Source organism: Hippichthys cyanospilos, chromosome 9 (assembly GCF_059441005.1).
Source record: "Hippichthys cyanospilos isolate Australia breed blue-spotted pipefish chromosome 9, RoL_Hcya_1.0, whole genome shotgun sequence".
Taxonomy (NCBI): domain Eukaryota; kingdom Metazoa; phylum Chordata; class Actinopteri; order Syngnathiformes; family Syngnathidae; genus Hippichthys; species Hippichthys cyanospilos.
In genome coordinates, this window is record NC_142377.1 from 2,922,702 (window position 1) to 2,934,306 (window position 11,605).

The window sequence follows — 11,605 nt, forward strand, 5'->3', positions numbered from 1 at the left end:
AACGTATGAATTGATTCTCCCAAATAATCTTACAATAGTTATTTCCAAGTACGGTGGTATGAAACAGTTTGGGAACCCCTGATCATTTTCAAGATTTTCCTTTATAAGTCATTGGTGGTTTGGATCATCAATTTCAGTAAAATATATCATGTGGCAGATAAACACAGTAATATTTGAGAAGTGAGATGAAGTTCATAGGATTCACACAAAGTGTGCAATAATTACTTGAAAGTATAAAGTAAGTATAAGGTGAATAAATGTGGGCACCCTTATTGTTTCATGGATTTGAATACCTTTGGTGATAATATTGGGGGGAAGAAATTATTTGGCAAATTGACCCATGGCCTACATCAATGCTTCTTATATAGTGGGGTGGGCCCCCCTGGAGGGAGCGCAAGGTGATGCCAGAGGGGGCGCCGATGTCCGCAGAGAAAATACTTTGTTTTTGTAATGTGAAGTATACTTGCAATAAAATAAGATTTTTTTTTTCTAGTTTCAGGCACTTTGATACGCTTGGCTAATTTGTGTATGTTTTAGACTAAGCTAAGGAACCTAGTAAGGAAATGGAAGACCGCAGACACAGTTCGAGTTAAGGCCTGAAGTGGCAGGCCAAGAAAAATCTCAGATAAGAACAGGCGAAAAATAGCGAGAACAGTCAAACTCAACCCACAGACCAGCTCCAAAGACCTACAAGATAAGGTCGTTCAACTATTCAGCGCATTTTGGTCAAGGAGATGCTGTATGTGAGAATAATGTGGAAGAAGCCTTTTCTGCGCACATGCCCTAAACAGAGTTGCTTGAGGTGTGCAAATGCACATTTGGACAAGCCAGCTTCATTTTGGAATAAGGTGCCAAAAATTGAATTATTTGGACTGTGAAGTATGGCGGAAAAATAAGACAGCATTCCAAAACAAACACTTACTGCCCACAGTAAAATTTGGTGGTGGTTCCATCATGCTGTGGGGATGTGTGGCCATTAAAGGTACTGTAAATCTTTTTCATGTTGAAGGTGGATGCATGGATTCAGTATCAGCAGATTCTAGAAAAACAATGTTCAAGAATCAGTAACAAAGTTGAAGTTGCGCCAGGGCTGGATTCTTCGACAACACAACGACACTTAAGCACTGGTCAAATCTACTAACACATTCATGCAAAGGAACAAATACAACATTCTGGAATGGCCATCTCAGTCCCCAAACCTGAATATTACTGAAAATCTGTGGTGTGATTTAAAGTGGGCTGTCCATGCTCGGAAACCATCAAACCTGACTGAACTGCTTTGTAAAAAAGAAGAAAATACCTTCAGCCAGAATCCACAATCCAGACCCTCATTGGAAGCCATAGGAAGCGTTTAGAGCAGGCATGCCCAAAGTCTGGCCCGGGGGCCAAATGCGGCCCGTGGTCAATTTCCATCCGGCCCGCAGCCTCCGTCATAAAATCACTAACGTCTGGCCCGCATGGAGAATGAATACATTGGGCAGCAGTGCTGTTACGTGCGTGTGCTAATTGCTGCCATCTATAGGCTCAATTAGGAACAGCAAATTAGTATATGAGTAATTGACTGTATGAGCCCCTAACTTTCTAAAATGGCGACAATCAACCAAAGGAGGAAAGTTGACTGCGAGGGCCGACGATTCAAGGATGAATGGAAATTGGACTATTTCTTCACTGAAATACGGAACAACTGTGTCTGCTTCATTTGTAAAGAGATCGTGGCTGTTTTGAAATAGTTAAATGTGACATTAACAAACAAAACATGCTGACTTATATGGCAAGATCACAGGTAAGGAACGCAGCGAGAAACTGAAACATCTTGAAGCTAGTTTAATCTCACAGCAGCAATATTTTACAACTTTTATTTACAGCTGGATAAGGACAAGTCCGAGAGATTCGAGCATTTGGTATTTATGAACTTAAATAAGAGCGGCGTGGGGACACGGCTATCGGACTCTCACCTACAAGACATCTTGCGCATCCATACTACTGCCACACCTGGCCTTTGTCCTGCACTCCAGATCTCAGTTTCACCCTCACACTCATGCGGACAAGTCATTTTTCATTTACGATCAGTCTGAAAACATTTTTTTTAACTGTTCACTCCAGAATAATAACCATTTAAAAATCCAATCAACATTTATAGTTACTGTTGTGGCGGACACTAGGACCATGTCTCTCACCCAATAGGCATGTTGCTATGATCCTTTGATGCTTTGAACCTGTTGGCTTTGTCTTTGCTGTTTTGGACTTTGTTGTATCAGTTTTGTGATGGCATGCGAAGAGTAAAGATCTCCCACTAGCATAGCAACGTGTGGTTTCTTCGCCTCGCCACACTGTCATATTTTAAATGAGGCCTGCACTTGTTGATTTGACTATTACTTGTTCATTTCTCTGTTATTGTCTTTACAATTTTTATAAATATTAAACTGCCATGGTGAGATATTTTTTTATGTTTCAAATGTAATTTGCACCCAAGAGTACAATTACTTCCGTCAACTGTTAAAAAAAGGTAAAGTGTTAAAAAAAGTGAAGTTAAGTGAATATTCAATTGCAATATTTAATGTCAATTCAATTTTAATATGCACGTTTCAAATTAACCAAAACACACGCTTAAGATAGCTGAAATTAAAATAAAAAAGAAAATGTGAAACACAGAACGGCTCGCTGAAATGTATTTAAATTAATTGCTGTTATATGTAAAGATATATGCCCCCCTATATTTTTAACACACCAAATCTGGCCCCCTTTTTTTGTTTGGACACCCCTGGTTTAGAGGGTGTAATTGCTACAAAAGGTGTTTGTGGTTGAGTAGTTGCTGAAGCCAAACGATACATGTTCAAAGGAAAGGGAAAAGTTTGGGTCAACATATATGGAAATAAAAAACGCAGACATCCTTCCACAATCTGTTGGCGAAGGGGCAAGACCAAACAAGTGGAACATATCTTCTGGAAGCTGCCTCATGATGCCTCGAAAGAGGCATTTCTACTCCTCCCCGCAGATGTCGCAACTGAACTCCACACAAGCAAACCGGAACCGGAAGCGAACCTACGACCTCTGCACTGAGGCTGACTCGATAACAAGTCCCCCAACTGTGTAGCCAGCTCGAGAGTAATCGATCATGAATTTGGAAACTGCCATGAATTCTGAATCTTGCCGTATTGTGGAGCATTTGAGAGATGTTGAGGTAGCAGCTGAAGATGTCTTGACAACCAAACAACAGGTAAAAATGTTAAAAGTATTGTACTTTTAACACATTTGATTGCGACACAGTACAGTAGTACATAATATATGTTTACGTTACGCAGTGCCAACAATCGTAAATGTTAGGTCTGTATTGTGTAAGCGTGGACAGCACAGTTCCGCCGAACGATGGACTGAGTGATTATGACGTAAAACGTAGTCTCATTAGTTACTTACCAAATGATGACAGTTTAGCTGACTTCAGTTTCCTATTTTTTTCTTCTTCTTTGACAGTCTGGATGCTCCGTGGCACAATATTGTCTTCTAAATCTTAAGAATAGTCTGTATGCAGAATTAGGAATACAGCAAGCTCATAGGAATCCCTTATCTCGATATAACACCCTCCATATTTTTATTCTATTGAAACTGTATGAATATTCACTTTTAGCCTGTTTGTCACACTATTCCGTGATGGGTGGGTTTCTCTCGTTACAATTCTGTGTATTTGCACCCAAGATAATTGACCTGGACATGAAGAGAAGCAGGAACAGAGTAGCACTGAATGCACTCAAGAATGATGTATATTCAGGTTAGTATGTTCAGTTTTTTCTTTTTTTTTTCCCCCATATGTGATGGCAATGAATTATTGTTTCTTGTCATTTGCAGAAAAGGTGAGGGTTTGCTTTGGAAATATATTCATCAAATTGCCCAAGTCCAAGACAAGAGAAATGATCCAGAAAGGTAAATACTTTTCAACCATGTGTCTGTCAAACTGTAATTGCATTTAGAACTGATTGTCCTGAATATTAAATAGCTTGGTTGGCATTGAGATTTGTGTTGCTTATGTGTAGACCAGGAACAGATTGAGAGCGAACTAAATGACCTCCACAAAGGACTGAAAGCAAATGTCAATCGTCTAAATGAGGTGCAAGGTAAGAAATGCAAATCCAGTTACTTGTGTATATGCGGGACTTGATGACATCTCCTTATAAAATACTGCACCGACAGCAAAGTGGCAGTTTTGCGTATAGTTGAATTGGTGTATTTTGTTGTTGTTGTTTTTACAGGAAAGCCTGAGCTGAGCGGCTACAACCTTTTACCCCTGTCCACTGATGAGATAAAAGCTATTAAGAATATTTTAAAACGATGACAGCAGATCTTACCTAGCCCATTACAATACAATGTGTGTTATATACAATATATACTTTACATTACATTAATGTTGTCATGTCTTTTACTGTAATAAACACTGAGAAATGGCAAATGTCTCGTGATTTCACCACACATTAAAGTGAAGCAATTTGCCAGATACAAGTTTTTCTGATTCTCCTCCTCTGTCCTCTGCAACAGCGGGGGCATTAGAGAGTGACACAAGAATGGATTTTCACTCCCTGTCCCATCCTAACCCCCCTAATACTACTACCATTCTGTTCTGTTCCCGTTCAGAATGACTCCCATTCCCATAACCTTCCCACTGTCCATCAGCGTACATGTACCCATATTCTTTTCCTCTGATTTGTGTTCTGGGTCCTCGATAAGTCTTAGTTGAATTTGGTCTGACAGTGATTTTTTTTTATTTATTACAACATATATATGTGCACAAAGGACAAGTGATCAAAGTGTGCAATTGATGTTGCTGCAGACTCTCCTAAGCTACACCTCAAGTGAATTTGGCACAAAGTAACAAAAAATGAAGTCAGATACAAGCTAATCGGTGTTAGCATGATCAGTGTACTCTTCTATGGACAATGGCTCTCAAAAAGAAAACATCACGTATCGATTGCAGCACAAGCCCAAAAACCAAGCAAGATATCTTTACGATGAACATAGCACAACCAAACTACTATATCTGAGTTATATTGCTCAGGGGACACATGGGAAAAAATATATTCTCAAGTGGGCTGGACAAGTAAAATCATATCCTACCTACCTTACTACCTGATGTTTTTTCCATTTGTTTGTACAATATATATTTTGTAAAGAACACATAAGAGGAGCAAAAGGATACATTAATAAATTCCAGGGGAAGGAAATGCCCCAACCAAAATATGTGGTTGAACAACTTCTTTTCATTGAGTACAGTGAAGTGGAAAGAAAAAAATAGAGTACTATGCTGCGGTAGTCTTATTTTGGACACTGGGTGGCACCCACGTACTGAAATGCATGACAGAAGTCATGATGTGTCAAATATCGAAGCGAAAGAACTAACTGCACAGCTGTAAATATAGTCAATTTAAAAGAAATACAAGATATATTGCTTGTAATAAAACACGATAGAAATGGGCTGAAGAATCCTTGTGAAGCATTTCAGGCCTTTACTACATTTATTTTGAAAAAACAAACTTCAAAGCCCTTTTAAATACATTACATTAGTGACATCTAGCGGTCAGCTGGAGGCATACCAGGTAGAATTCTCAGTGATTCGACTAAATTGATTATATTCCAACATAACATCATGTGCTACAGTGAAAATAAAGAAAATATGTTGCCGGGGGAGAGGGGGGGACTTGTTTTTTTATGTTTTTCTTTTACAACATCTTATTCAAGAGCAATATATGTTTAATTGTGCTTGGCTTCAAACAGCTTCTTCTCTGGCTGACGTTTTCTCCAGCCTTTGAAAAAAAATCCCCTCACAGGGGAATGACGAGGCTGGTCAGTAGGTACTGCGGAGCCACGACATACAAATGTGGCTATGTGGTTTTATAGAGTAACACAAATAATGCATGTGCAAATATTTCATTGCATTGCATTGGCAGTATGACTTAAGCATGCTGTCTCCACACGGCTAACAAGAGGAGCCTAGAGCATAGGTGTCTAAATCCATTCCTTGAGGGCCGCAATCCTGAATGTTTTCGATGCTTGTGTCATAAACACACTTGATTCAGATTATTAGCTCATCGGCAAGCTCTGCAGGAGCTTGACCATGATCCTTATCATTTGAATCAGGTGTGTTAAAGTGCGCAGCATCGAAAACATGCACGTTTGCAGCCCTTGAGGACTGGACTTTGACACCTATGCTCTTGTCTATACAGTCTTTGACTGGCCAGTTGGGTTGCATCGTGACCGGTTTGAAAATCATACAAATTAAATAAAAGGCCCAGAGAGGGATTATTTTTCAGAAGATCATTTTAATAATATTCTTATACAGTGTGATGCAACAAAGTGTTTAACTGCATCCTCCATCTTTAAGTCACCACTTTCACGATTTCTGATTTCATATAAAATTAGTTGCTTAGAATATTTAGTGGGAATAAAAAGTCTAAAACCCAGTTGCAAATGAGAGGTTATAATTAAAAAACAACAACCTATATCCTCTTCAATTAAATAGTTGACTAATTTTTTTGTAAAGAAAACAAAAAAACACCAAAAACGTGGTTGTCCTAGAGCACATACCCTCGTGAAAGGGATGTGGCTCTTAAATGAACTAACTCCAGACTGCAAGACGCAGCAGTTGACCTTTCTCCTCCGGGATGTCCACCTTCTTAATGTGGCCTCAACAAAGAAGGCGAAAGTAAATACACATGCTTTAACGTTGACATTTTGAGCTATTTGCTTCAGCTACAAAGGCAAATAAATCAATCATCACCACATGCACCCATCCATGTGGAGTTTGCATATTCTCCCTTTGCTTGTGGGTTTTTTTTTTTTTTTTTTTTTTTTTACACATTCCAAAAGCATGTTAGGCATACTGGGCACGAGTAATTGTCCTTAGGTCTGTCTGTGAGTGTGATTGGTTGTTCATTTTTGTGTGCCCTGCGATTGGCTGGCAATCAATTCAGGGTGTACTCTGCCAGATGCCCAAAGTCAGCTGGGATAGGCTCCATCACACCTGCCAAGCTCCGACCCTTGTGGATGGATGAATTTGATCCATTTACCCAGTCATAAGAGGATGTGCAATCACATTATTGCAGTTAACTTTTTAAAATATTAAATTGTGTTGAATAGTTCACATCACCATCACTGTTAATCATGCTATTTGATGAAAAACACCAATCATCCCTTTTTTTAAACTGTTGATGACAAAAATATTACTTTATTGAGCAGCAGGCAGGGGATGTCCTGAACTTGTTGCCAGCCAATCGCAGGGCATACAGAGATGAACGAGCATTCACATTCACCAACACATCTAAAGGCAAGCACTCTGGGAAGTTTTGGGGAGTGTGGGAGGAAAGCGGACAAACCCACGTGGGCATGGGGGGAACATGCAAACTCTGCACAGGAAGGCTGTGACTGGAATCAAACTCATTACCTCCACATGTGAGACTGTGAGGATGATGTGCTAACCACTCTGCGGTGTGCTCTGGAGAAAGCACTAAAATATTACATTGAAATTTAGTCATAAAGAAACTATGTCAAAGAGAGTCATTGAGTTGCATTTAACAAAAATAATGCTTAGCAGCAAACCTGTGACATGTGTAGGGGATTATGAAATTTGTTTTGGTGTGGAGCATCAGTCAATCATTGACGTGTTTTCACTAGTTCTTTGGCACTACGATGTAAAACGGCACTGAGCAATATGTTTATATTTGACTGGCCTATGGACTGAACATATATACAGTCACTAGGTCACTGTCCCAACTACAATGTGGCCTGCACATGGGGGGGGGGGGGGGGGGGGGGGGGGGGGGGGGGGGGGTCAGATGAATAATTTGTTTGGTTTCAATCAGTCATTGCAGGCTCGAGACTAACTTTGTGCAGTGGTAGCACTGGTACACCAATTGTCTTTTCTTTTTTTTTTTGAAAGAAAATAACATATTATTACAAAAGTATGTTGTACATTGACACCAAAGAACAACATGCAATTTATAACAAATTAAAAATACACATGTAACAGACTCAGACAGTTCACAAATTTTCTTTTACGAGGGTAGCAACAATTTTGTTAATGTATATCAATTTCAGAATAAATTTTTTTAGCACCTTTATAATGCAGTACACTTCCCTAAAAAAGAAATCACTGGGTCATTTAAAAAGACATATCAAAAATCTTTTTCCACACTCATTTCTCAATGTACAAGGTTGTTTTAATCTATTCTTGAAGTTAATTTCATTGATTTAACAAATGGCATTGAGTTCAATAACCACTTTGATTTAACACTAATAGACTACAATGAATAAAATATTTCTAAAGTGTTGAAATATACAGTAGCTTGTGATAATGAAAACGTAATTGTAAAGTACAATATCATTCATATCTCAAGAGATGTATTTCACCATTTTATCTGTCATTGTCATGTCCTCTCATGTGCTTTAACATAGTCCCTCTGTTGTTATAACTTTTCTTGCATATAGAGCAGGAGAAAGGCTTTTCCCCTGTATGAAATCTCATGTGTGAAGTTAATGATCCCCTCCGAGTGAAGTTTTTACCACAAAACACGCAAGTAAAAGGTTTCTCGCCTGTGTGTACCCTTTTATGTCGGTCCAAACTTGCCTTTTGATTAAATTTTCTGCCGCACTCTATACAGCCGAATGGTTTCTCTCCAGTGTGACATGACATGTGCCTTTGTAAATTGTGGTTATATTTGAATATTTTGCCACACACTGTACATTTGTAGCACTTGACTTGATAATGAGATCCAAGATGAGTGTCAGGATCGTTGTACTGCAATGAGTCTGAAATTGGCTGACAATCAATGCTAAGATTTCCGCTTTTATTGAAATCGTCAGTCTTATAATGTGCAGGCTGACTACTGTTTGTTTTAGCTGCACTGAAATGAGGAAATGCATCAGTGCCCCCGCAGTCTTCTTCATGAAGTTCACCTTCAACCGGCTCACATATACTGGAAGTAGAAGAACCTGCCTGTCTGTGCCCAACACTCTGTATCTGCAGCATCGTAGAGGACAGTGGCTTCATTTCAGGCTCTTCATTTTCCAAAGAGGCATGAATATCTTCCGATTTTTGACACTGACTTAATATTGAACTTGACCAAACTTCTTCCAGTTCCTCTTTGATGGAAGAAAGCATTGGAGTATCTTGTTCTGGACTTTGACTTCTAACTTGAAGCACAGGGGGGATCTTCATGCTGATTACCATGGGCTGGCGACACTGTAACGAATCTGAAACACAAAACCGTTAAGTCAATGGGAATGCTTATATGCAGTCAAAGACCCTTTTAATACTCAAATATTGGCAACTTTTGGGTTTCAAAAGGCAATGTAAACAGGCACACTATCTGAATAATTTCATATTTGAGCGACCCCAATGTGCTCATAAACACATTCGGGTTAAGATGCAAAAACACAGAACCAGGCATGGTGCTAAAATACTTTCACTATACTGTACGACGTGGAAAATTGATAGGCAAAAGAACTTAAACACTCGTCATCATCACACATTTTTCAAAACTGATGTTTTGAAAACGTATCAATTACCCAAAATGGGTAAAAAGGCATTTTCCACTATGTGCCATAGTTTGCACATTTAATACGTCTACGTATAAAGACGGTTTATTGATATTAAAAACGGACAGTTGTTCTAGACTCGATTTACTTACCCGATTGTGATCAAATTTTTGAACGTCGTTTAAAAAAAAACAATGAATGAAAACAACAACGCTGAATCTTATTGTTAGAAATACAGACTAGACAGACAACAGCCAGAAGTTTAAAAACATTGTTTAAAACATTGAGCAATTAATTTTACAGATATACCTGATCCGTGGTCATGGACTCTCTTGTTGGACAGCTGACCAGATCTTAGCGTCTTGCGATGGTGCTTGAGCTCGTCCTCGTATTCGGCTATTGTTTTCTCAAATATCATCATAATCTCCTCCACGGCAACAGTCAGCCTCTCGCTGACAAATGCTCTTAATAACTGAACAGAAGGCATTTTAAGATAATCACCAGCACAAGGGTTGACTTCCGTTTTCTGGTGTTTTCCTCGTTTTCTCTTCTCGTGTTGAGAGTTGCAACAAATCTTTATGGGGGTACTTACCGCCATCTACCGTTCGGGACCTAAACTAATGCATAACTGAGGATAAGCGGCTACAGAAAATGGATTGATGGATGGATTTTCCCCCCCTTTGGTCATGTGGACCCTCCCCCCTTTTTTAAAAGTCCTCATACAATGATATTTTAATCTTTCCGCAGTGCATAGAAATTACATTTGGCACATTTAATATATTATTAAATATGAGTCTTAAGGTACCTTTATCTTTAACTAGGAATTGAAACATCTTGTGTTTACTGAAGAAGACACAACTCTAGCCCATGTGGTTGCCTCTTTCCCTTCATGACGCCCGTTCAAAAACATCCATCCATCATCTTGCTTGTTTATTCACATAAGGGTCGTGGAGTGCTGGAGACTATTACAGCAGAGTGAATAAAGGAGCTAAAACTGACAATTTACCAACAATACACAATGCAAAACAGTGTCGAGACGCCTCACGCACTGTAGCCGTTTTTCCTATCAAGTCAGTCCCGTGAGAAACAAGTATTTGTGGCGAGGCGATGAAACCACACGTTGATGTGCTATTGGTGATCTTTACTCTTCGCATGCCATCACAAAACTGATACAACAAAGTCCAAAACAGTAAAGACAAAGCCAACAGGTTCATATTCATAAAAACGGTTATTTACTACTGATGTTGATTTTCCCCATGGGTGCTCCCGAACACACATTTTCACCACTTTGGCGTTTTCTACAGTAATACTTTATGAATAATTGATGAAATATTGACGAATATGCATTGCAGGTTTATTCAACATACTGAATTGTCCTTAGGTGTGATCATCTGTGTGCCCTGCAATTAGCTGGCAATCGCCTGCTAAAAGCCTGTGACCCTTGTGAGCAGAAGCGGCTATAGGAAATACATGGATGGATGAATATTCTCCATGCATTGTTCTGAAAATAAAATGTCTCATTTTCCTGCTGTTACAATGAGTATAAAAATACGGCTTAAAAATATATACAGTATATAAATATCAAATTTGTATGTAGGCATTTATTAACCCGGTTTGTTATAAGGATTTAAAAATTTTAAACTTCAATATAGCCGAAAAGTAAAAGGTGTATAGGCAGGCACGTAAATGATACGCAAGTGCCCATGCCTGACAGAAATCACTGATGCATTTCACTGCGCACGTTTGCGTACCCGCCCTGCTTGATCGCAACTGAGTCTGAGCTGAATAAATGCTTTTTTTCCCCCACTTTCTTTCTGATAAGTGGCTCCATAATGTACCGTACAGACATACATGTGGTGTAGTATTTACCGCTCATGTGCTCAGCAAACAGACAAAATCGGTGGTTTGATCCAAGGTCGAACACTTTCAATCATCCTTTATTTGACGTGTATGAAAAGAGCACAATGAAGCACAACTTGCGGCTAACAAACGAGCTAACAGAGAAGCAATAGCTAATCGCCCACATGCTGGGTGGCGAGACAAAGTGCAAAAACAACGCAAGCTCTGTGTAACCCGTAGAATCCAC

The 11,605-nt window shown here is 39.2% G+C and overlaps 2 protein-coding genes across 2 annotated transcripts; one reads left to right on the forward strand and one right to left on the reverse strand.

Annotated features, from left to right (window-relative positions):
* The first annotated feature begins 3,052 nt into the window (after nt 1-3,052).
* pdrg1 (p53 and DNA-damage regulated 1) lies at nt 3,053-4,441 on the forward strand. The gene is made up of 5 exons (XM_088423899.1): nt 3,053-3,217; nt 3,694-3,766; nt 3,844-3,918; nt 4,029-4,109; nt 4,245-4,441. The coding sequence occupies exons 1-5, from the start codon at nt 3,116-3,118 to the stop codon at nt 4,325-4,327; spliced, it is 414 nt and encodes a 137-aa protein (XP_088280025.1). The 5' UTR covers nt 3,053-3,115; the 3' UTR covers nt 4,328-4,441.
* Nucleotides 4,442-7,862: 3,421 nt separating this feature from the next.
* Nucleotides 7,863-10,051, reverse strand: LOC148417704 (uncharacterized). The gene is made up of 2 exons (XM_088423910.1): nt 9,829-10,051; nt 7,863-9,234 (listed from the first exon to the last, which is right to left on the reverse strand). Exons 1-2 carry the CDS (start codon nt 10,004-10,006, stop codon nt 8,396-8,398), a joined length of 1,017 nt encoding a protein of 338 aa, XP_088280036.1. The 5' UTR covers nt 10,007-10,051; the 3' UTR covers nt 7,863-8,395.
* Between the last annotated feature and the right edge of the window lie 1,554 nt (nt 10,052-11,605).

Bases quoted from the DNA above. Each gene is read 5' to 3' on its own strand.
- pdrg1 (XM_088423899.1), top strand. From the start codon at position 3,116: ATGAATTTGGAAACTGCCATGAATTCTGAATCTTGCCGTATTGTGGAG. The intron at 3,218-3,693 runs GTAAAAATGTTA...TTTGCACCCAAG, and splicing joins TCTTGACAACCAAACAACAG to ATAATTGACCTGGACATGAA. The intron at 3,767-3,843 runs GTTAGTATGTTC...TGTCATTTGCAG, and splicing joins CAAGAATGATGTATATTCAG to AAAAGGTGAGGGTTTGCTTT.
- LOC148417704 (XM_088423910.1), bottom strand. From the start codon at position 10,006: ATGCCTTCTGTTCAGTTATTAAGAGCATTTGTCAGCGAGAGGCTGACT. The intron at 9,235-9,828 runs GTATATCTGTAA...TTTGTGTTTCAG, and splicing joins AGTCCATGACCACGGATCAG to ATTCGTTACAGTGTCGCCAG.